The following is a 21316-nucleotide window of genomic DNA, read 5'->3' as shown; positions in this document are numbered from 1 at the left end:
TTTGTTTTTGTTTTGTTTTGGATTTCCAGCATCTGCAGTTTTCTGCTTTTATATTAAAAGTACTTAGTTGGTTGTTAAGTACTTTGGGAATTCCTGAGAACTTGAAAGGTACAATGTAAATGAAAGCGCTTTCTTTCCTTCTAAATCTACAGGTGACAACTAAATTTACAATAGCTTTTAAATTGTAATTGATAATAATAATAATAAGGGCTATGAATGTGCTACCAATTATGAAACATTATACAAGCAGATAACAGTATTTAATGTGCGTTGTATTCTAATACATTGCGACATTTTCATGTTTGGTCTTTGCTGATCCTTTTAAGTTGAAATCGATTATCACTGAGGTTTGCAGCTATAGTTGCGTTCTTAAGAGTACACGCTTGTTAACCCTCGCTTTTCCAGAGAAACAGTCATTAGTTTTGGTATTATGTCTGTCATTCTGAAAATTAGCACGGCTTCATGTGTTTAAAAAGGTTTCCAACTGTCTCACATTATTTGATCACAGATGTCACTTTGACTATTTCTGGGGTGTTGAACTGATTAAAGGATTGGTTCGAAGGCTGCAGAAACCGAAACATCATTGGGTTGAGAGTTTGCAAAAATCAAAGCATTTGTTTTGTTATAGATTAGAAGATTCGGAGGTAGGTGTTCAGCTTGCCGCCTGGACGCAACGCTGGATGAACAGCCAGTTATGGGAACCAGCTGATTTTCATTTCCATTCAAATGTTACTCAACTAATGGAGACTAAGCTGCTGCTACTGAATGCACAGACCAGATTCCACTACATAAATGTAAAGCAGCTGTGCTGTCTATTTTAATTTGATTAGAAATTCAATAATAATCTCTTTACTCTAAAGTGCAGAAAAGAACAAAATTCTTCAAAAAGTGGAAAATAAACAGCTTTACCCCCACATCAAAAGCTCTTAGGTCTGAATTTTGCCCTCGGCGGGCAGGCTCGGCGGGGACGGTCAAGGAGCCGACCACCGCCCGCGATCGGCTCCGCACCGCGGTTTCACACGGGCGGACCAATTGAGGCCTGCCCTGCGTCGATGGTGAGCGGCGGCACTGAGCGCTGCCTGTGCGGGCAGGGGGAGAAGGGAGGGCCGGGCCTGGCGGGCAAAAGAGCACTTCAATCTCCCCCGAGGCATGGAGCTAAAGGTTTTATTTCATTTGTATTAGCTTTAGGAAACCTCATCTCGCCTGTGGATGAGGTTTCCTAAAAAATGTAAAGGCCGCTTGGCCATTTCGCCGTGAGGTTGGACGGGCAGCGTAAATTTGAAGTTAATTAGTTTGTTAATGCTCCTTAATAGGCCTTTCAATTATCGGCGGGCGCACAGCCGACTCCGGCACGTGCCCGCCGAATGAAATATCACGAGACAGCGCAATGACATTGGGATGCACGCCCGACGTCATCGCACATCATGTTACGTCCAGGCATTTTGGGCACACACCTGCACACCAAAGGTAGAATTCTGGCCTTAGTTCTCCTCTTTCTCACGTTAAATTTTCCACAATTCCATGGATAATAGCCAAAGATATAGAAACTTGCACAGACCATTTATATTTCAGCCTTTTTTTAATGAAAGTTTAATTTAACAGGAAATCATAAATTAGAAACCTTGTAGTTTGACAATTTGGATTTGGGAAACTTCACAAGGCCAGTGGTGACAGAATGTAATATAGAACTTCTAAACTGCAAGCAACTAAAGAAAAATTTAGAAGTAAATTTAGTAAGAGTCAGCATCTGCAATCTTTTAAGTAAACCACCCACAACATTATACCAGCCTTGGAGAGCAAACAGCATTCCAACTCCTACAGATATTGCAGGACGGTGTCAAAATGAAGACTCCACAGCGACAGTTCCTGTTGAATGTGTGTTACGCAACATCATAGCAAGAAGATAACCAGCTGTGGATAGAACAGTGCCAGAACTAGGAGCTCCTCGTCCCCGCAGTGTACACAGACAATAAGCAGAAACTCACATAAGGAAAGACCATTACACAAAGCTGAAGATCCGGATGAAGGAAGATCATCTTATCTTATTTATAACTCTGACAAAAGAGAACACAAAACAAAAATCTTTTGCCTCTAATTCAAAAGCTCTAATTCTAACAATGTACTTTCTACATGCAAGAAAATTAAACTCATATATTGAAAAGTGTTGAATGGTGTGGACATTAGCTAATGAAGGACGAAATTAAAGTCACAATTAAAAAGCAGCGGGTACAATTTCCAAACTGGATAAATTAGTAAGCCAAAAGGATGATTCCCTCAATGTCCAGCTGCACATTGATTATGAAAGACTGAATTATCTACAATTGTACCCAATTAGTATTAAAGTTTTAAATGAACATTACATTGACATTGGACTTATTCCAAATGCACAGGACATTAACAAGCTGGGACTAACTGACTTAGCAGAAAACCATTAACATAGAATTTACAGCACAGAAACAGGCCCAATGGAATATTTAAAAGTTTTCAAAATCACGAAGGTGTTTGACAGAGTAATTAAGGAGAAAAGGTTTCCAGTGGCAGAAGGGTTGATAGTCAGATAGCACAGATTTAAGCAAACAGGCACAAGAATCAGAGACAGCATAAGGAGAACAATTTTTAAACAGTGTTTCCTGCCTACATAAGATGGCTGCTGATACCGTCTGCACATGCGCACTTGTCATTTGCAAAAGACACAGTGCCAGTTAGATCTTACTCAGACCCTGAAGCTGTTCACCCAGCTTCTGAGCCCCGCGGCCTCTAGGCAGTCCGGGCACGATCGGGATGGGGAGGGAGGGGAGGCTTCTGATCCACCCAGTGGAGGCCGCAATCCTGGATTACAGCCTCCATCTCCCGCGTTTGCAGCTCTGGGGCTTCTTCCCTGTGATGGGCCCAGGTTAAGGGGAAGAAGCTCCGGCGCAAGACAGTCAGAAACTGTGGGGAGGCCACGCCCCAACTGCCCACCCGCCGGGGGCTCAGGAAACGGGTGAACAGCTTCAGGGTCTGAATAAGACCCAACTGGAAGAACCCTCTGAGCTCTAAAGCTGGGATATGGATATGGATAATCCGGAATTGTGGCCGTCACCGGGTGGATCAGAAGCCTCCCCTCCTGATCCATTCCTCCCCTCCACACCACCGACTCGGAGAAGGTGAGGCTTGTGTTATCAATGTCTTTAATAGCTGTTTGATGAGCACCACTGCACTGGCTGCTGCCTGCTCCATCGCTTGCAATGATATCATGGAGTAAAACAGTACAACTGCGCATGCACGGCATTGGCAGCAAATGCAGCCTTTTTTTTAATGCAGTGAGTTGTTATAGATTGGATAGCTTCTTCAAATAGCCAGACCGTACAATAGGCCAAATGGTGACCTTTGGTGCTGTACCTACAGGCAGTATTTTACAGGGGGGGGGGGGGAAACAAAGTCAGCATGGAGCCAACCCGCTCCACACCAGCCCACCTTGCAGCCATAACGCGCTGCGGGCAGGCTAACCTGGTGCAGTATGGGACCTCCACCCCTCACTGGGCAGGAAGTCCCGCCCTCAGCAGCTGCTAGCCAATCCAATTGGTCGGCAGCTTCAGCATGCCCGACAGCACCAAGAGCACATTAGTGGGCACTGCCAGGACTGCAACCAGTCTCAAGAAGGCAGCCCATGGATCCCAGAGCAAGGTAAGTCTTAGGCATGGAGTGTTTGGGCAGTTTAGGAAATGGTGTGGGGGTGGTATGTTTTACAGAGTAGGCAGAGTAGGAGTGAAAGGGAGGGGTACTATTTTATTAGGTTGCCCCCCGATGTGCTAAGGGCACCCCCCAAAGTTAGCAACTCCATTTCCTTCCCGCCCTTTTAAAAAAGCTTTCGAAAGATGGTGGATGGGTTACCGAATTTGGTGCTCACCCACTCCTTGTATTATGAGGGTTGGTGGGAAGGTGGTGGAGTTGGCACCTGCCCTATTTTATGTGTCCCCCCACTGGGACCCCTGGCAGGGTCATGAAAATCAAGCCCTATGAGTTCTCCTGCCCCTTTGTGAACTACAAAATGGTTGGAGTAAAAATCTGGTTTCTCTTGATCAAGATAAACCCTTTCTATTGCTAGTGGGTTCCCAATCTTGGCACCAACACTATCACCAAAATAGAAATCCAAGGGTGATCCAATTCGATCTTCTCATGGAATCTCTGAGATGTGCTTTTGAAATTATATCAATTCAAGTTTCCACAGTGTTGTTTAATGTACAATTAAAAATTGCTACTGCACTCCCTACCTGGGCCAGTGTTAAAAAAAAAAACGATCATATTAATTATGTGGGACCTGAGATGGTCTGGATCCATGAGCGAAACTTCAACAGGAACAATGGGCCATGAATATTGCTTAAAAGTGATGAGTACTTTACAGGATAATACACGTGAACATTGGGAGGTGCCACGATATGCTAAATGGGCAGAGTGCAGCTGACTGAGTGAAGACTTCAAGTTTGGTGAGAGAGGAGTTCGGTGAAGAGGGAGAAGGAGTTATTCGTTTTCTATTTTTCTCACCCCATAGAAATTGGTTCTTGCTCTACTACAGGAAAAGGAGCTAGCTGTTTGGTGAGTATCTGGTAAGTGGGTAAGTTCTATTCTATCTTTAAGATTTAAATAGTACGCAATTTGGTGGTAAAGTTAATAAAACATATAAGAAAGCAACATAAATAAGTGATTAATATAATTAAATAATTATTTAAAACATTAAGGGTGGTAGGATAGGTGATGTGTCGAGGCTTCAGCATGTGTCAGTTCCTGGATAACATTGTGATCCGGGGCAAACACGTCTGCAGTAAGTGTTTGCGGCTTGAGGAACTTCGGCTCAGAGTCATTGAGCTGGAGGCCGAGCTGAAGACTCTATGACACATCAGGGAGGGGGAAAGTTACCTGGATGCTTTCTACCAGGAAGCAGTCACACCTCTTAGGGTAGGGTCTTTTGATTTGGTCAGTGGCCAGGGACAGGAGTGTGTGACTGCGAGTGAGGGAGGTAAGGGGACCCAGAGGGCAGGAGTGTGAGCCTCTACAATTCTCCAACAGGTCTGAAGTTCTCCCAGCTTGTTTGGATGAGAGTGGGGGCTGCAGAGTGGAAGAGCAAACTGACCATGGCACCGTAGTACAGGAAGCCATAAAAGTGGAGGGAGCAAAAAGGAATGTAGTGGTATGTAGTATGGGACAGTGCAGTAAGGGGGATTGACACTGTTTTCTGTAGCAAAGAGCAAGAGTCCAGACGGCTTTGTTACTGCCGGTGCCAGGGTTCAGGACATCTGCTCAGGGCTGGCATAGAACTTGCAGTGGGAGGGTGAGGATCCAGTGATTATGGTCCATGTAGGTATCAACGACATAGACAGGATGAGGAAGGAGGCTCTGCATAGTCAGTATGACGAGCTAGGCACCAAATTAAGAAGCCAAATGTCAAAGGTATTTATTTCTGAACTATTACCTCAGCCACGTGCAAATTGGCATAGGACAAATAAGATTAGAGAAATGAATACGTGGCTCGAAGACTGGTGTGGGAGAAATGGGTTCCAGTTTGTGGGGCACTGGGACCATTATTGGGGAAAGTGGTATCTGTACCGTTTGGATGGTCTGCACCTGAACCGTGCTGGAGCTGGTGACCTCCAAGCCGCCTGACTGGGGAAATAGAGAGGGTTTTAAATTGAATAGTGGGGCAAGGGATCAAATTTGGGAAGATGTGGTAAACTAAAGAATCGAGACAAGGCAAAAGAGACAGGTTTTAATATGGGAAATGATAAACAGACTGTGACAGGATGGGACAGAGAGTACAAATCTAAGAGTAAATCAGCAGATAAGGCTAGACACGACAAAAATAAGAAAAGGACAAAACTAAACGCTCTGTATCTAAACACGTAGCATTCAAAACAAAACAGGTGAACTGATAGTGCAAATAGAAATAAATAAGTACGATTTGATAGCCATTACAGAGACATAGCTACAGGATAACAGATTGGGATCCGAACATTGAAGGGTAGGTGACATTTAGGAAGGACGGGAAGTTAGGAAAAGGTGGAGGGGTGGCTCTGTTAATTAATGATGGTATTAGCACATTAGAGAGGGATGATCTAAGTTCAGGAAACCAGGATGTAGAAGCGGTTTGGGTTGTGTTCAGAAATGATAAAGGCAAAAAGCCACTTGTGGGAGTGGTGTACAGGCCCCCTAATTGTAACTACATGGTAGTAAAAGAAGAGATAATGGGAGCTTGCCAGTAAGGTACAGTAATAATCATGGGGGATTTTAATCTACATATCGACTGGAAAAATCAGATGGGCAAAGGTAGCATTGATGAGGCGTTCATAGAATGTTTACAGGATAGTTTCTTAAAACAGCACATTCTGGAGCCAGCCAGAGAGCAGGCTATGCTAGACCTGGTATTGAGCAACAAGATAGGATTAATTGATAACCTCCTAGTGAAACTCTTTCGAGTTATCAACAGTCACAGATTGCAACTCTTTCGAGTACAATCACAGTTCTTGGTTTCCGGGAGTGGGACATGAACCCACAACCCTCTGATTCAAAGGCGAGGGTGCTATGAGCTGAGCCACAGCTGACACCTCCAACCTCCTAGTGAAGGCACCCCTAGGTAGCAGCGATCATAATAGGATTGAATTTTACATTCATTTTGAGGGAGAAATGAGTACATCCAAGACTAGTATTTTAAACTTAAATAAGGGCAATTAAGAGGGCATGAAAGCAGAGCTGGCTAAAGTGAACTGGCAAATGAGATTAAGGGATAGGTCAATAGAAGTTCAGTGGCAGACATTTAAAGGGATATTTCAGAATACACAGAATATATACAATGAGAAAGAAAAATTCCAAGGGGAGGGCCCACCATCCATGTTTAATTTAAAAAGTCAAAGACAGTATCAAACTTAAAGAAAAAGCAGATAATTACGCAAACACGGGTGGCAGGTCAGAAGATTGGGAAGAATATAAAGAACAGCAAAGAATGACAAAGATTAATAAGGAGGGAAAAATTAGAGTATGAGAGAAAGCTAGCTAGTAACATAAAGATGTAAGAGTTTCTATAGATATTTAAATAAGAAAAGAATTAACAAAGTGAGCATTGGTCCTAAAGAAAGTGCATCTGAGGAATGGATAATGAAAAGTAGGGAGATGGCGGATGAATTAAACAGATATTTTGCTTCGGTCTTCACTTTAGAGGACACAAGTAACATCCTGAAAATAGCTGTAAATCAGGAAATGGAAGGGAGGGAGGAACTCAGGAAAATTACAATCACCAGGGAAGTGGTATTGAGCAAATTGTTGGGGGTGTGGGCTGACACATCCCCAGGTCCAGATGGACTTCACCCTCAGGTCTTGAAAGAAGTGGTTAGTGAGATAGTTGATGCACTGCTTTTAATTTTCCAAAATTCCCTAGATTCGGGGAAGGTTCCATTAGATTGGAAAATAGCAAATATAACTCCTTTGTTCAAAAACAGGAAGCAAAAAATTATAGGGCAGTTCGCCTAATATCTATCATAGGGAAAATATTAGAAGCTATTATAAAGGTGTTATAGCAGGGCACTTAGAAAAATTCAAGGCAATCAGGCAGAGTCAACATGGTTTGTAAAAGGGAAATCATGTTTAACCAATTTATTGGAGTTTCTCAAAGGAGTCACATGTGCTGTGGATAAAGGGGAACCGCTGGATGTGCTGTACTTAGATTTTCAGAAGGCATTTGATAAAGTGCCATATCCAAGGCTGTTGCAGAAAATGAAAGCTCATGGTGAAGGGGGTAACATATTGGCATGGATAGAAGATTGGCTAACTAACAGGAAGCAGATAGTTAGCATAAATGGGTCTTTTTCTGGTTGGCAGGATGTGATGAGTGGTGTGCCACAGGGATCAGTGCTGGGGCCTCAACTTTTTACAATTAATATAAATGACTTGGATGAAGGGAACGAAGAAATGGTTGCTAAATTTGCTGACAACAAAAAGATGGGTAGGAAAGTAAATTGTGAAGATGATGTAAGGAGGCTACAAAGGTTACGATTGTATCCACTGGAATTTAGAAGACTAAGTGGTGACTTAATTGAAACATTTAAGGTCCTGAGGGGTCTTGACATGGTGAATGTGGAGAGGATGTTTCCTTTTGTCAGGGAATCTAGAACTAGGGGTCACTGTTTTAAAATTAGGGGTCACTCATTTAAGACTGAGATGAGGAGAAAATTTTCCTCTTAGAGGGTTGTGAGTCTTTGGAACACTCTTCTTCAAAAAGCAGTGAAAGCAGAGTCTTTGAATATTTTTAAGGCAGAGTTAGATAGATTCTTGCCTAATAAGGGGGTGAAAGGTTATCGGGGGTAGGCAGGATCATGGGGTTGAGGTTACATTCAGACCAGCCATGATCTTATTGAATGGCACAGCAGGCTCAAGGGGCTAAGTGGCCTACTCCTGCTCCTAATTCGTATGTTCATATGGCTGTATCCAAGCCAAACTGTCAGATGACAGGAAACACTGTTTAAAAAGCATCCTGCTTTCAGGAGCTTTGTCCCTTTGCATGCTAATCCTCTGTTTTATTAGCTTTTATTTTAATCCAGGGTGCATATAATTGCTTGCTGGTAATCATATGACCTAAAGACCACAGCCTTTCTCCATTTTTAATGCTTGTCAGGAAGTTATAGCTCTTTATTTTTGCAAAATAATTAAATTCAACTGACTGGAAGTTCTGTAATTTGAAATGAGACGGAACAAACTGCTTTAAAATGCAAGGCCACCTTCCAAGGTGAAGGTGAGAAAAGCAAATAAGAGCCCCCACCCCACCCCCCTCAGGGAGTGTGAAGAGAGAGAGAGAGAGAGAGACATTCCTAGTAATCTACAAACATTGAAACTCAACACTAACTAAGGAAGATATTAAAAATGCGAAGTGCTGGATTTTATTCAACTGAAATCTTTTTAAGACAATGGCAAACTGCTAGCCAGTCAGGATACAACTTGCACTCCACCCAAGTGGGAACAGACATACAAACCCCACTGTGGAATGTGAAAGATCCCCATCTCCTGTTGGGTTTAACTATCTTAAAACGCATCAAATGGTTTCTGAGATGAAACATCAGAAAATGTGATTACCTATTCCACCATAATGACTACAGCAGAAATGGTAATCGAATTTCTCGGGAATAGACAACCAGCAGGGTTTTAAGTACTGGCTTTTTTTTTGCCAAACCAGAGGTCATCATCAGAGAGATTTTGGAAAAAGACTTAGCAGAGAAATAGGCTGAAGAGATCTCCCTCTCTCTTTCTCCATGGACACAAGTGCAGTACTCAGTTCAAGACACCAGCGTACCAAAATCTACCAATGAACCGAGATCACGTAAGAATTACAAAACCTTCCACACCTGACTGCATCCAAGGAACCAGCCAACATAAATCAGCCACAGCATTAAAAAATCTACATCTCAAGGACAAGCAAAGGCCATCTAAATATTTATTCTTTTAACTTTTACTTGGACTCCACCTTTCTTTACTCCTGATACCCGTGTGTGTGTGCGTGCGTGTGACATCGCATCTTATATAATTTTCCTCGGGTTCAGTGGCTAATAAGCTTGCTCTTTCTTTGGCTCAAGAAAACCTATTTTGATTGGCTCCTTATTGTTCACTGCATCAATAGTAAAAATACATTTGGATTCAGAAAAGGCATGCACGTGGAAAAAAACATTTAAAAAAACCTTTGCTGCGATCAACCGAGGAGGCTGAATAGAGGGGAGCCAGTTCATTCCTCCTCACCTGGTCACAACATTATCCTGAAAAGGACAACCTAGCATAATATTATTTTTGGAGGTTCATCACCAATACCAAACAGCAGGGCCCAGGAGAAGGGGGTGCAGATGGTGCCAGATACCAGGGCCCAGGGGTCTGGGGGAACCTAGGCCCAGGCTCGATGTTTCAAGCAGTTTTTTGTTGTTCACGCTGAGCAGCCAGAGCTGTGGACCTGAAAGACCGGCTTAAAAAATGGATCCGTCAGACTAAGAGTTCCGATATTTATTAAGCCAGCCTGTCAGTGTCAGACCAATTTCGCCAGTTGCTGTCGCTGCTTCTGACCTTTGGGCAGCATCGTGATTCAAAATTTTTATTTATTTATTTTTGAAAAGCCCACCGGGAAATCAGGAACCTGCCCGGAAGTGAGAAGAAGCAGCAGCAACTGAGAATGTTCCTGCTTCAAAAATGGTAAATCAAATCTCTGTAATTTAATAACCAACTGGATGCTGCTGAGGGAGGGAGGCATGATTTGGGGGGGGTGGAGGCACGGTTGGAGGTAGGCTTGGGGGGATGGGGGTGAGGGAAGGTCGGAGGTGGGCTAGAGGGGGGGGAAGGTTGGAGCAGGGGTTGAAGGGAAGGTTGGAGCAGGGGTTGAGGGAAAGGTTGGAACAGGGAGGTTAGAGCTGGGATTAGAGGGGGGGGGGGGTGTTGGAGATGGTGTTGGGGGGAAGGTTAGAGGTGGGGTTGAGGGCAAGGTGGGAGCTGGGGTTGGGGGGGAAGGTTGGAATGGGGTTTGAGGGCAAGGTTGGAGCGGGGTTGAGGCTGGCGGTTGAGGGCAAGGTTGGAGCGGGGTTGAGGCCGGCGGTTGAGGGCAAGGTTGGAGCGGGGTTGAGGCTTTGTGGAGTGAGATTGCCAGGACAGGAGAGCACAATAGGCTAAGTGTGAATCAGTAACCTGTTTTACACTGCACGTGATTCTCAAGAGTCTTTTCCATTGACTTCAACCTTGTCCTTTTGTCTACTCACCTATTTCGCCACTCTATCTTGGTGATTTTTGAGAGTTTTTTTGAGCTATTGAAATACCATGATATAGTTGTATTGCATCGTAGATATTGAAAATAAACTGCAGTGAGAGCAGCAATCAGCAGAGTCTTCAACCTTGCTGATCACGAAACAGATGCAATTGTGAACCAGTCCTTTGTTCCCTGGTCTCTTAAAAGCTCTGCTGCACAGACACACCCGAGGGCCCGGAACCAGGAGAAGCGCTGGGGCCCATGATTTCTCTCCCTGGCCCCGCCAACCAGTGACAACACCTGGAAACTCTTTTATAATTGAAAATGAAAATAAAAATCTGGATTTGCCAATTCAGACAAGAGAATTCTAGATACTCGCATGCCTGTCCGATCTGATCTTTTTTTTTGAATGCAAAGGTACAGGCTATAGGCAGAATTTAATCTGTGGCGCACCATTCCTGACGGCAGAACCGGAAGTATGCACATCTTCCACTTTCGTATTGGGAGCCACCGCCCATGCAATTCTTATGAAACACGTGCAATTGCGTGGTGGGGGTGGATTTCCATTGTAGGATACCACCATCAGGTGGCTGTTCAGCAGATTCGGACGAGCTTTAAAACAAGCAGGGAAGTTCTGCATCAAAGCCCCAAATTTCTTGTCACCTACTTTTTTGTCAGAAGTCTGAGCCATTGGTTCTGTGCACCCCTTCACCTCCCTTAGGCCCCCTCAAACTTCTCCCTCCATCACCTCTCCCCTTATTAATCTTTATTGTCCCGTTTGCTTTTAAAATAATAGGAAGAATCTCTTCTGCAGAGAGGGTTCAATCAGGAAGCCATCAAACGTGCTGCAAGTCGCCTAAGCAGCAAAGATAATATTCAGCAATACCTTGAAAGTGGGTGAAGGACTACTGCCAGCGCCCACCCCCACTCCCAGTCAAACCTGAACCAACTTCTAGTTGATCCGAGAACGAACCTCCTGGAAATTCAACTACAAGAAGCCTCGCAGTTGACTGAGAATCCTTTGTTTTACGAGACTTTCACCAACTAAAGAGTCAAGCTCATCTAAGAAACTACAGGCCTGCCACAAAAGAGACAGAGACAATCCTAAATTGTGATTGCATTTTATTTTACCTTCATCTGTGTCTAATCCTTGTGTGTGGAAGGACTGAGTGAGACACCACTTTTTTTTTTAAACATCTGGGCAAGTGTGTGACCTTCTTTATTTAAAAACTCAGGAAAAGCCTGATACTGGGGTTATTTAAATTGGGACAATCACCCTGAGATAAGAAAACACATACCATTTACAGAATGGTAATACATTTGATTACGGGCAGTAAAAAGGAACACTTTAGGCAAGAAAAGTAGGTCTTCCTTACCTGGTCTGGTCTACATGTGACTCCACGCCCACAGCAATGTGGTTGACTCTTAAAAGCCCTGTGAAATGGCCTAGCAAGCCACTCAGCTGTATCAAACCACTAGAAAGTCAATAAGGGATGAAACTGAACAGATCACCCAGCATCAACTTAGGCACTGGAAACTACAATGGCAAACTCAGCCCTGTTGACCCTGTAAAATCCTCAATAGTAAAAATAGGGAGAGCTGTCCCACAGACTAGACATAGCCAGTCATACTCATGGAATCAAACCTTGCAGGTAATTTCCCAGATACCACCATCACCATCCCTGGCTATGCCCTGTCCAACTAGCAGGACAGACCCAGCAGAGGTGGCGGCACAGTGCTATACAGTTGGGAGGGAGTTGCCCAGGGAGATCTCAACATTGAATCTGCACCATATGAAGTCTCATGTCATCAGGTCAAACATGGGTAAGGAAACCTCCTGCTGATTACCAAATACCGTGCCCACCCTGCCAGCTAACAAATCAGTGCTCCTCCATGTTGAGTACCACTTGGAGGAAGCGCCAAGGGTGGCAAGGGTGCAGAATATACTCTGGGTGAGGGACTTCAATGTCCATCACCAAGCGTGGCTTGGTAGCACCACTACAGGACGAACCGGCAGAGTCTGAAAGGACATAGCTGCTAGACCGGGTCTGCGGCAGGTGGTGAGGGAACCAACAAGAGTAAAAAACATACTTGACCTCATCCTCACCAACCTGCCTGCCGCTGATGCATCTGTCCATGACAAAATCGGGAGGGGTGAGCATGTGGAGATGAAGTGCCAGAACTGCGGAGTGGATGATCCATCTCGGCCTCCTCCAGAGGTCCCCAGCATCGCAGACACCAGTCCTCAGCCAATTCGATTCCATGTGATATCAAGAAATGGCTGAAAGCACTGGATACTGCAAAGGCTATAGGCCCTGACAATATTCCAGCAATTGTACTGAAGACTTGTGCTCCAGAACTTGCCAGGCTCCTAGCCAAGCTGCTCCAGTACACCTACAACACTGGCATCTACCCAGCAATGGGGAAATTTGCCCAGGTATATCATGTACACAAAAAGCAGGACAAATTCAACGTGGCCAATTATTGCCCCATATCAGTCTTCTCTCCATCATCAGTGAAGTGATGGAAGTGGTCCTCAACAGTGCTATCAAGCACCACTTGCTTAGCAATAATCTGCTCACGGACGCTCAGTTTGGGTTCTACCAGGGTCGCTCCTGACCTCATTACAGCCTTGCCTCAAACATGGACAAAACAGCGGAACTCCAGGGGTGAGGTGAGTGTGACTGCCCTTGACATCAAGGCAGCATTTGACCAAGCATGCATCAAAGATCCCTAGCAAAACTGGAGTCAATGGGGATTGGGGGAAAAGTCACCACTGGTTGGAGTCACACCGCATACAAAAGAAGATGGTTGTGGCTGTTGGAGGTCAGTCATCTCATTACCAGGACATCACTGCAGGAGTTCCTCAGGGTAGTGTCCTCAGCCCAATCATCTTCAGCTGCTTCATCAATGACCTTCCGTCCATCATAAGGTCAGAAGTGGAGACATTCGCTGATGATTGCACAATGTTCAGCACTATTCGCAACTCCTCAGATACTGAAGCAGTCCATGTCCAAATACATCAAGACCTGGACACTATCCAGGCTTGGGCTGACAAGTGATAAGTAACCTTCACGCCACACAAGTGCCAGGCAATGTGCATCTCCAACAAGAGAGAATCTAACCATCGCCCCTTGACATTGAATGGTATTACCATCAGTGAATACACCCACTATCAACATCCTGGGGGCTGCCATTGACCAGAAACTGAACTGGACTAGCCAATTAATACTGTTGCTACAAGTGTAGGTCAGAGGCTACAAGTCCTGTGGTGAATAACTCAACTCCTGACTCGCCAAAGCTTGTCCATCATCTACAAGACACAAGTGAGGAGTGTGGTGGAATACTCTCCACTTGTCTGGATGAGTGCAGCTGCAAAAACACTCAGGAAGCTCAACACCATCCAGGACAAAGCAGCCCACTTGATTGGCGCCCCATCCACAAACATTCACTCCCTCCGCCACCAACGCACAGTAGCAGCAGTGTGTAACATCTACAAGATGCACTGCAGAAACTAACCAAGGCTCCTGAGGGAGCACCTTCCAAACCCAAGACAGCTACTATCCAGAAGGACAAGGGCAGCAGATGCATGGGAAGACCACCATCTGGAAGTTCCCCTCCAAACCACACACCAACCTGACTTGGAAATATATCGCTGTTCCTTCACTGTCGCTGGGTCAAAATCCTGGAGCTCTCTCCCTAACAGCACTGTGGGTGAATCTACACCACATGAACTGCAGCGGTTCAAGAAGGTGGTGGTGAGCTGCCCTCTTAAGGGCAATTAGAGATGGATAATAAATTCTGGCCAAGCCAGCGATGCCCCCATCCCATGAATGAATAAAAATAAAACAAATTCTGTTCATGACAGAAGGACTTAATCCCAAAAAGTTTTAAGATAATAAGTTTTCATGGCATGCAAATGTATTACAAATAGGAACCCACAAAGGAAGGCATAAGGCCCAACCTGTTACTGCCATGCCATTGACTTTTCAGTCTGAACCCATTGTCGCAATTTCAAAATTTTTGTCTCCCGCTTAATTAACTCACTCCACCCGCCACATTTCCTGCTCCTGGAGTCATCTTCTTAATCCTGGCCTATGAGTAGAAGATTACATGAAACATGGCCTGTGAAGTCTCAAACTACAATACATGCAACATAGACTTTGATGCAGAAAGAATAACTGCTCCTCCAATTGAAGGTAAACTACTGATTTAATGATTAGCGTACAACCGGACTATGTTCAGACTGGAAATTTGCTCTCAGCACACAGAGTATGTCCTTGTTTGGTTATCTGTTCAAATATTTCTGCTTCAACACTGACCCATGTAACACATTTCCCACATCAGAAACAAACTAGTGGGCTCCATGGTTCAATTGGTATGTTTATACTGATATCTAATAAAAAGCAGTACATACAGTGCATGTTTTATATGATATGGGAATAGAGTGAGGCAATGTTATGATATTTTTCATGTGTCTACTCAATGCATACTTTCTCCAGAATCCAAGCAGGTATGTTAAAGATGCAGAATGAATTTGTCCTTTCAGGTTCTATACAGCAGTAATCATTCATATTTCACACATTCTGGATCAATTGCAAAAGTGCTTTCAATTTATTTGGATATCTTGTTATGCTGGTTAAAAAAAAGTTCAATGCATATAAAGCTGCATACACCAATTACCTTTGAAATTTAACAGTGATAACTTGACTTACGCTTTGCAAATCCATCGCCTGGGTAGATGTATCTATTAAAAACATCCATAATATAGACTCTGTTGTCATCCATAAAATCTCTCTCATGTCCATTCCCCTAAGAGTGAAAAGATTGATGAGTATTTTGAACAGAAAATTGTTCTTTGCAGGACTCATAAAAACATAGCTGATTAAGTTTTTTTTTGCCAGCTTAATGGTGAAGTACATCTGAGGCATAGAACGCCCTTGATTGCTTTCTGATTTGTTGAAGCTTTCAGAGATAATCAGGGTGTTTAGCTCACTGCTTTACAATTACGTTTGATTGGAATAAGTATTGTGCTTTTTCAACACTGCTTGGATATCCTAATGTTATCACTCTATCAATTAAGCCATTACCTAACAGTACTGTATTTTATCTATAAACATAAGCAGACAATACGAAATGGCATGTGCGAGTACAGTATACTTAATATAAGCAGCAATTACAATGGCCCTAAAACTGTCGCAAAATCTGATACTTTACATCAAATTTCAACTTGAACTGCTGCTAACTTGTACCCATGGTGGGAGGCATGGGGGAGATGCGAGGCAAGTGTCAAATTCCCCTGACCTCAAAAGTGTTACCCAACTGGAAGTAGCAGTTGAGCAGTGGGCAGGAGCACAACTGGTTGGCAGGAGGTCTTCAGTTGGGACCAAAAAAACCCAGTACAATGAAATCGTGATGAGTCAAACTCAGTTGACACAAAATTCTGGTTATGTCGAAGTCGTCAACCATTCCCACCAGCAAATCCCCTAGAACGATGCCCATGATGAGTCAAAATTCCACACTGGTAACTCTGAATTAGCTGAATTTGTCTAAGCTTTTCATATGACTGTGCTGACCAATCAGAGCGGAGTTAGACCTAACAAGAGCGCCAAATCACTGAGCGCTGGGCAAGCCATCATTTGACATCAAGATTTCCCTGTGAAAAGCTGTGCAAAGCCTGCGGGTATGCTAAACCTGGGTGAGAGTTAGAAGTGTTGTTAGAGAGAAGGAATGCAGAGCTAGGAACGCATCGCTGCTATGGTCTGCGCCAATATGGATGGCATGAAAAGCTATTACTTCTTCTGACAGGAAAATCCAAGAAGCCACGTTGCTTCGCAAACATTAAAATACTACTCATGCAGTATGAGGCTAACAAAACTGCCAGCATTCTTCAGGCGTGGATCTGGAAAATGGACAAAACACATCAACAAAAGTAAACAAAAGGTTATCAACATTATAGACAGCTGCCCCGTGCACCCCGACATCGCTGGCATGATGAGCATGAAACTGTTGTTTTTACCTCCCAATACAATTGCCAAGCGCTAGCCAATGGATCAGGGGGTGATCTGGACACTGAAAGGTGACAACCATGGACATCTGATCTTTCAGGTTATCAAGGTCATCAGTAAGATGCAAGAGTACAATCCAACTGTACTAGAGGCTATGTTCATGATGAAAAGGGCATGAAGATGGTGACAGAAACCACAATTGCCAACTACTTCCATCATGTTGGGTACAAGCAGTTTACGACTGCACAAGATGTCAAGAACAAGGAGGAGTAGGATAAGGCCAACCAACCCAATGATGAGGCACTTTTCGCTCGGCTGAGGGAAGCTGGCATGAAAACTCCAGCAGTTACAGCCAAGGAGACTTACGAGGAAGTGGATAATGCCATGCACTGCATGACAGAACTGACAGATGATGCAATTGGAGATGCAGTACATTCTCCCACCAAGGAAGCTGATGACCCTTAAGAGTTTGATGAATGCCTGTCCACTCACCTGCCTGTTTCTCTAGCTAATGCCGCAAAGGCTGTAGAGATGCTGTGGAATTTTACACTGCAGCACAAATACATTGACTGCATTGAAAACATGACGGATATGTTGTCCATGTCCAAAAACAGCATGCTAAGCAAAAAAAGATTATGGAGTTTTTCCGGTGCTAATTCCCAGACTTCTGCAAGGTCAGGTCATGTGGTAAGGTGTGATCAAATTGATTAAAGACTTTGTCACACATATACTGCTTTGCTGTGTTTTCATTAATTGGCATTTGAATCTGTTGTTTTGGGCATAGACTGTGTTTGTAGGCATAATGGGTTACATAGCGATGCACTCAAGAGGGAATAGCTCCACTTAACACAAATTTGTGGGCGGATCCCCTGGGATTAATAGTAGCTGGGCCCCAATTGTGACAAAGAGCCCAATCTGCATATTTAAAAAGTGACCAGATGTGACAAAAGGTCATTGATATTTAAATGTTAACTCTGTTTCTCTCTCTGTACATGCTGACTGACCTGCTGAGTATTTCCAGCATTTTCTGTTTTTACTAACGAATGACCATACCAGTTTCAGGCAGGAGCTCTTGCCACCAGCTCAGAAAAGCAAGATAAAATTCCGGACTGGGGGGAGCGGGGCAGGATGTCGATGAGTAAGTCTCCTGGCTGATTTTAAATGTCCACCCAGTTTTCACAAGTACTGTTCAAAATGTACCTTAAATCTTCATTTAAGCGATGTGGACACAACTGAGTATTCCACTATGAATGGTATGTATGCTTATGTAAGTTTCTCGTACTACTAATTCAACAACTTGAATTTATATAGCACCTTTACAGTGCTAAACTCTCAAAAGTTCCTCAAGGAACACACTATTAGAAACAGTGACCAAAAACTAGGTTTAGGGCTAGGTTTTAAGGGAGTTCTTAAAAAGGAGAGGATTGTAGAGGGAAGGACAGTGCTAAGGGAGGGATGTGATGAGCATAAAGCCTGAGCGGCAGAAAGCACAGCCATTTATAGTAAGGCAAAGGGAGGGGAACATACAATAGGCCAGAATCAGAGGAATGGAGAGTTCTTGGTGGGACGTGGGTAGTGGGTGAAGGGGTGTCAAGTGTAGGTCAAGGAAGAAGGGAGATGGAAGGCCATGAATGGATTTAAACAAGTGCTTGCATTTGAGGCATAAATTTGAGGCATTGGGAGAGTGTGAGCTAATGGAGGTAAGCAAGGACAGGTACAATGGATTGATGAGCTTGGTACAGGAAAGGGTACAGGTAGAAGACAGAAAGAGCTGACTTTTACAGTGCATGGGAGACTGTCAGGGCAACATTAAAATAGACAAATTTAGAGGTGAGAAAGTCACGGATGAGAGTTTCAGCAGGAGCTTGACCAAGCATTCTCCATCCCAGCAGGCTGTGGATGCTCGGTTGTTGAGTTTATTCAAGACTGAGTTTGACTGATTCTTGCATACTAAGGGAATTAAGAGATATAGGATAGGATGGGAAAGCGGGTTTGAGGTGGAAGGTCAGCCATGATTTTACTGAAAGGCAGAGCAGACTCATGGGATCTTACAGCCTACTTCTGCTCCTATTTCTTCTGGTCTATTGAGCACAGACAAAAGTAGGCAATAAGACAGGTGGAACTAGGCATTCCCTATGATGAAGAGGGTATGTAGTCAGAAGTTTGTTAGATTCCCTTGACCTCTTCTGCCTTGGAAGTCTGTCTCCCTATTCCATTTAACAGTGAGATGTGTATTTTAGTTTCTACACTATTATATAATAAAACTCTTCACACTACAACAAAGCTCTCATATAAATTCTAATCCTCATTGTGTTTACCACAGTATGAAGTGCTGTGCAAAGGTATTTCAGAACACTCATTAATCACATCCCACTAGTAGGTATAGATGCCACAGCAAAATCACACATCTGATATAATGCCAGGACAACAAGGGCACCTCAAGCATTTCCCTGCGTGTTATTATCTCCTTTATCGCAGTAGAAGTCAACTAAGCCCCTGTGTATTAATTTAAACTAAAATGGTCTGGATGTGATTTTTTTTCTTTGCAATCCCTCTGAGATCTTAGCTTTCTCTGCAATCCCCTCCCACTGGTTCTGAGGAATTAATATTAAAGTCTGATTTATTTAGCAACCAAAACACATTTCAACAAAATATCCAAAATTTCTGTTTGTGATAAAATTATTCAGTTTCAGAAATACACCAAGAAATGCTACAAACCAAAAACTAGATTTCTAAGTATAGCTTTTGAATGATGTTATAGTAACGTCTGTACAGATGTAACCAAAATTAGTAAATGCATTTGGGTTTCTTTAATCTTACTTTTAAAAATTGTTTAGTTGTATGAAGTATACATGCATATTTGTTCACAATACATTTTAATTTTTACAATGCTGACAATAACTTACATCAAGCCATTCAAACATCTTCAGCACTTAACATTAGACTATAAGTGAGCCAAGACAAAGAAACCAATGTCACAGACTTAGTTTCACTTTGACTTATATGTACTTTTGAAACTAAGTTCTGTAAAATAGCATACCCAATAAAGTACTATTTTACCAATTGTCTTTTCATGTTATTCAACTCCAACTAACACTAAAACTACTGGCATCTTGAGGATGTTTTGCTATGGAAACATTTAGCAATTTGAGACAAATGGAACCACAAGATGGAGCTGCAACATAACAAACAGGCTGATGATTTGCACATTACAGCTTGAGCTATCATGCTGTGCAATTTTTCATGTTTTAAAGAAACTAATCTCTGCACTTACATCACACAACCACAGATGTATCTTACAATGCAAGCTGGCAATACCTTGTGGCTAAACTAATCCACTCTTGAACATACTTCAAGATATTTACAAGGTACTTTCAGATGTAATTACTGTAGATCATTAATGCTGTGCGATAAGCTTTTAAAAATGTATGAATTTGTATTTTACCCTGCTTACACAAACAGCTAAGGTTAGAGCAACTGTAGCATCCGCCCAGACCTCGTCATGAATTAGCAGTATAAACTGACCAAGTTCAATCTTGAAGTAAAATATATCTCACAGTACGTTTCAAGACAATTTTAAAGGAGATAAAAAACACTGTCATGAGATTTGCTGTTAAAGAATCATAGAATAGTACAGCACAAAACCTCATTTGGCCCATAGATTCTGCCGTCTCCCTGCCACCCACAGCATAACTGATTTGACTACATCTCCCCATCTTGTACTGTTAAAATTAAAGAGGCCTGGAGTTTCTGCTTTTGTTCTGGTATATGTCACCCAAAGTTAATCATAACCAGCACAAAGGATCGTGGAATTTTAAGCACAAATCAAGTCTCCTGACCTCTTGCATAAAAATTCAAAGAAATTGTGTGAGAAGCAGGCCCTGCCCACAAAACTGGCAATGCCCCCAGGATGAATTAATCAGCACTAATTGAGCTCATTTGTGGGCCTTTGGGGAGGTGTTAACAATTAAACTGGCTCTCTCGGGTGCAAGGACACCAACAGGAACATTTTTAAAGGTTATGAATATATTTTTTGAAGGTACCAAGAAACTTACTATTGTACCCCAAGCAAATGGCTTTGTATATTTTTTAAAGTGTAATTTTCAGTAATTTAAGATTAAGTTGCTCACAATTGGTGGATTGACTGATTAACAATGCTTTTTGTGATAAGCCTATTTTCAGCTGTTTTACGCAAACAGCAGCAAGTTACCACTTCTGAATAGGTCAAAGGTTTTTTTTTTAAATTACATTTTAAAAGGTTGCCCAATTGTGTTGCTTCATAGCGGATTTTTTTTGTTCGCTGATATGCCAATGGCGTTTGAGGGAGGGGTAAAATAAAATTCTCGAAACAGGCCCAGTTTTGGGTGCAATTTGCACCTGTTTCGCTGATTGCGCCCAAAACCAAAACTCAATCCAGTATTTTTAAACTGTTCAAATGCATACAAGGCTCAGGTAGGCTGTTAAACACATTGCCACAAATCACAAAAAAAAAATCACAATTCCAGCTCCGTGACTGAGAACCAGCAAAGTAAATAATATTACTGTGCATAAACATCGAATCAAGTACTGAGCA

The 21316-nt window shown here is 43.0% G+C and overlaps 1 protein-coding gene across 2 annotated transcripts in view; it reads right to left on the bottom strand.

Annotated features, from left to right (window-relative positions):
• The window catches only part of hdac11 (histone deacetylase 11), a 120723-nt gene that overhangs the window by 10102 nt on the left and 89305 nt on the right, over window positions 1-21316 (bottom strand). For both annotated transcript variants that reach the window (XM_078543462.1, XM_078543463.1), the window contains exon 9: window positions 15451-15547. In XM_078543462.1, coding sequence (XP_078399588.1) covers window positions 15451-15547 — 97 coding nt within the window. The remainder of the gene's footprint in view (window positions 1-15450; window positions 15548-21316) is intronic.

Source organism: Cetorhinus maximus, chromosome 6 (genome assembly GCF_964194155.1).
Source record: "Cetorhinus maximus chromosome 6, sCetMax3.hap1.1, whole genome shotgun sequence".
In the NCBI taxonomy this organism is placed as follows: domain Eukaryota; kingdom Metazoa; phylum Chordata; class Chondrichthyes; order Lamniformes; family Cetorhinidae; genus Cetorhinus; species Cetorhinus maximus.
This window is presented reverse-complemented; position numbering and strand designations above follow the sequence as displayed.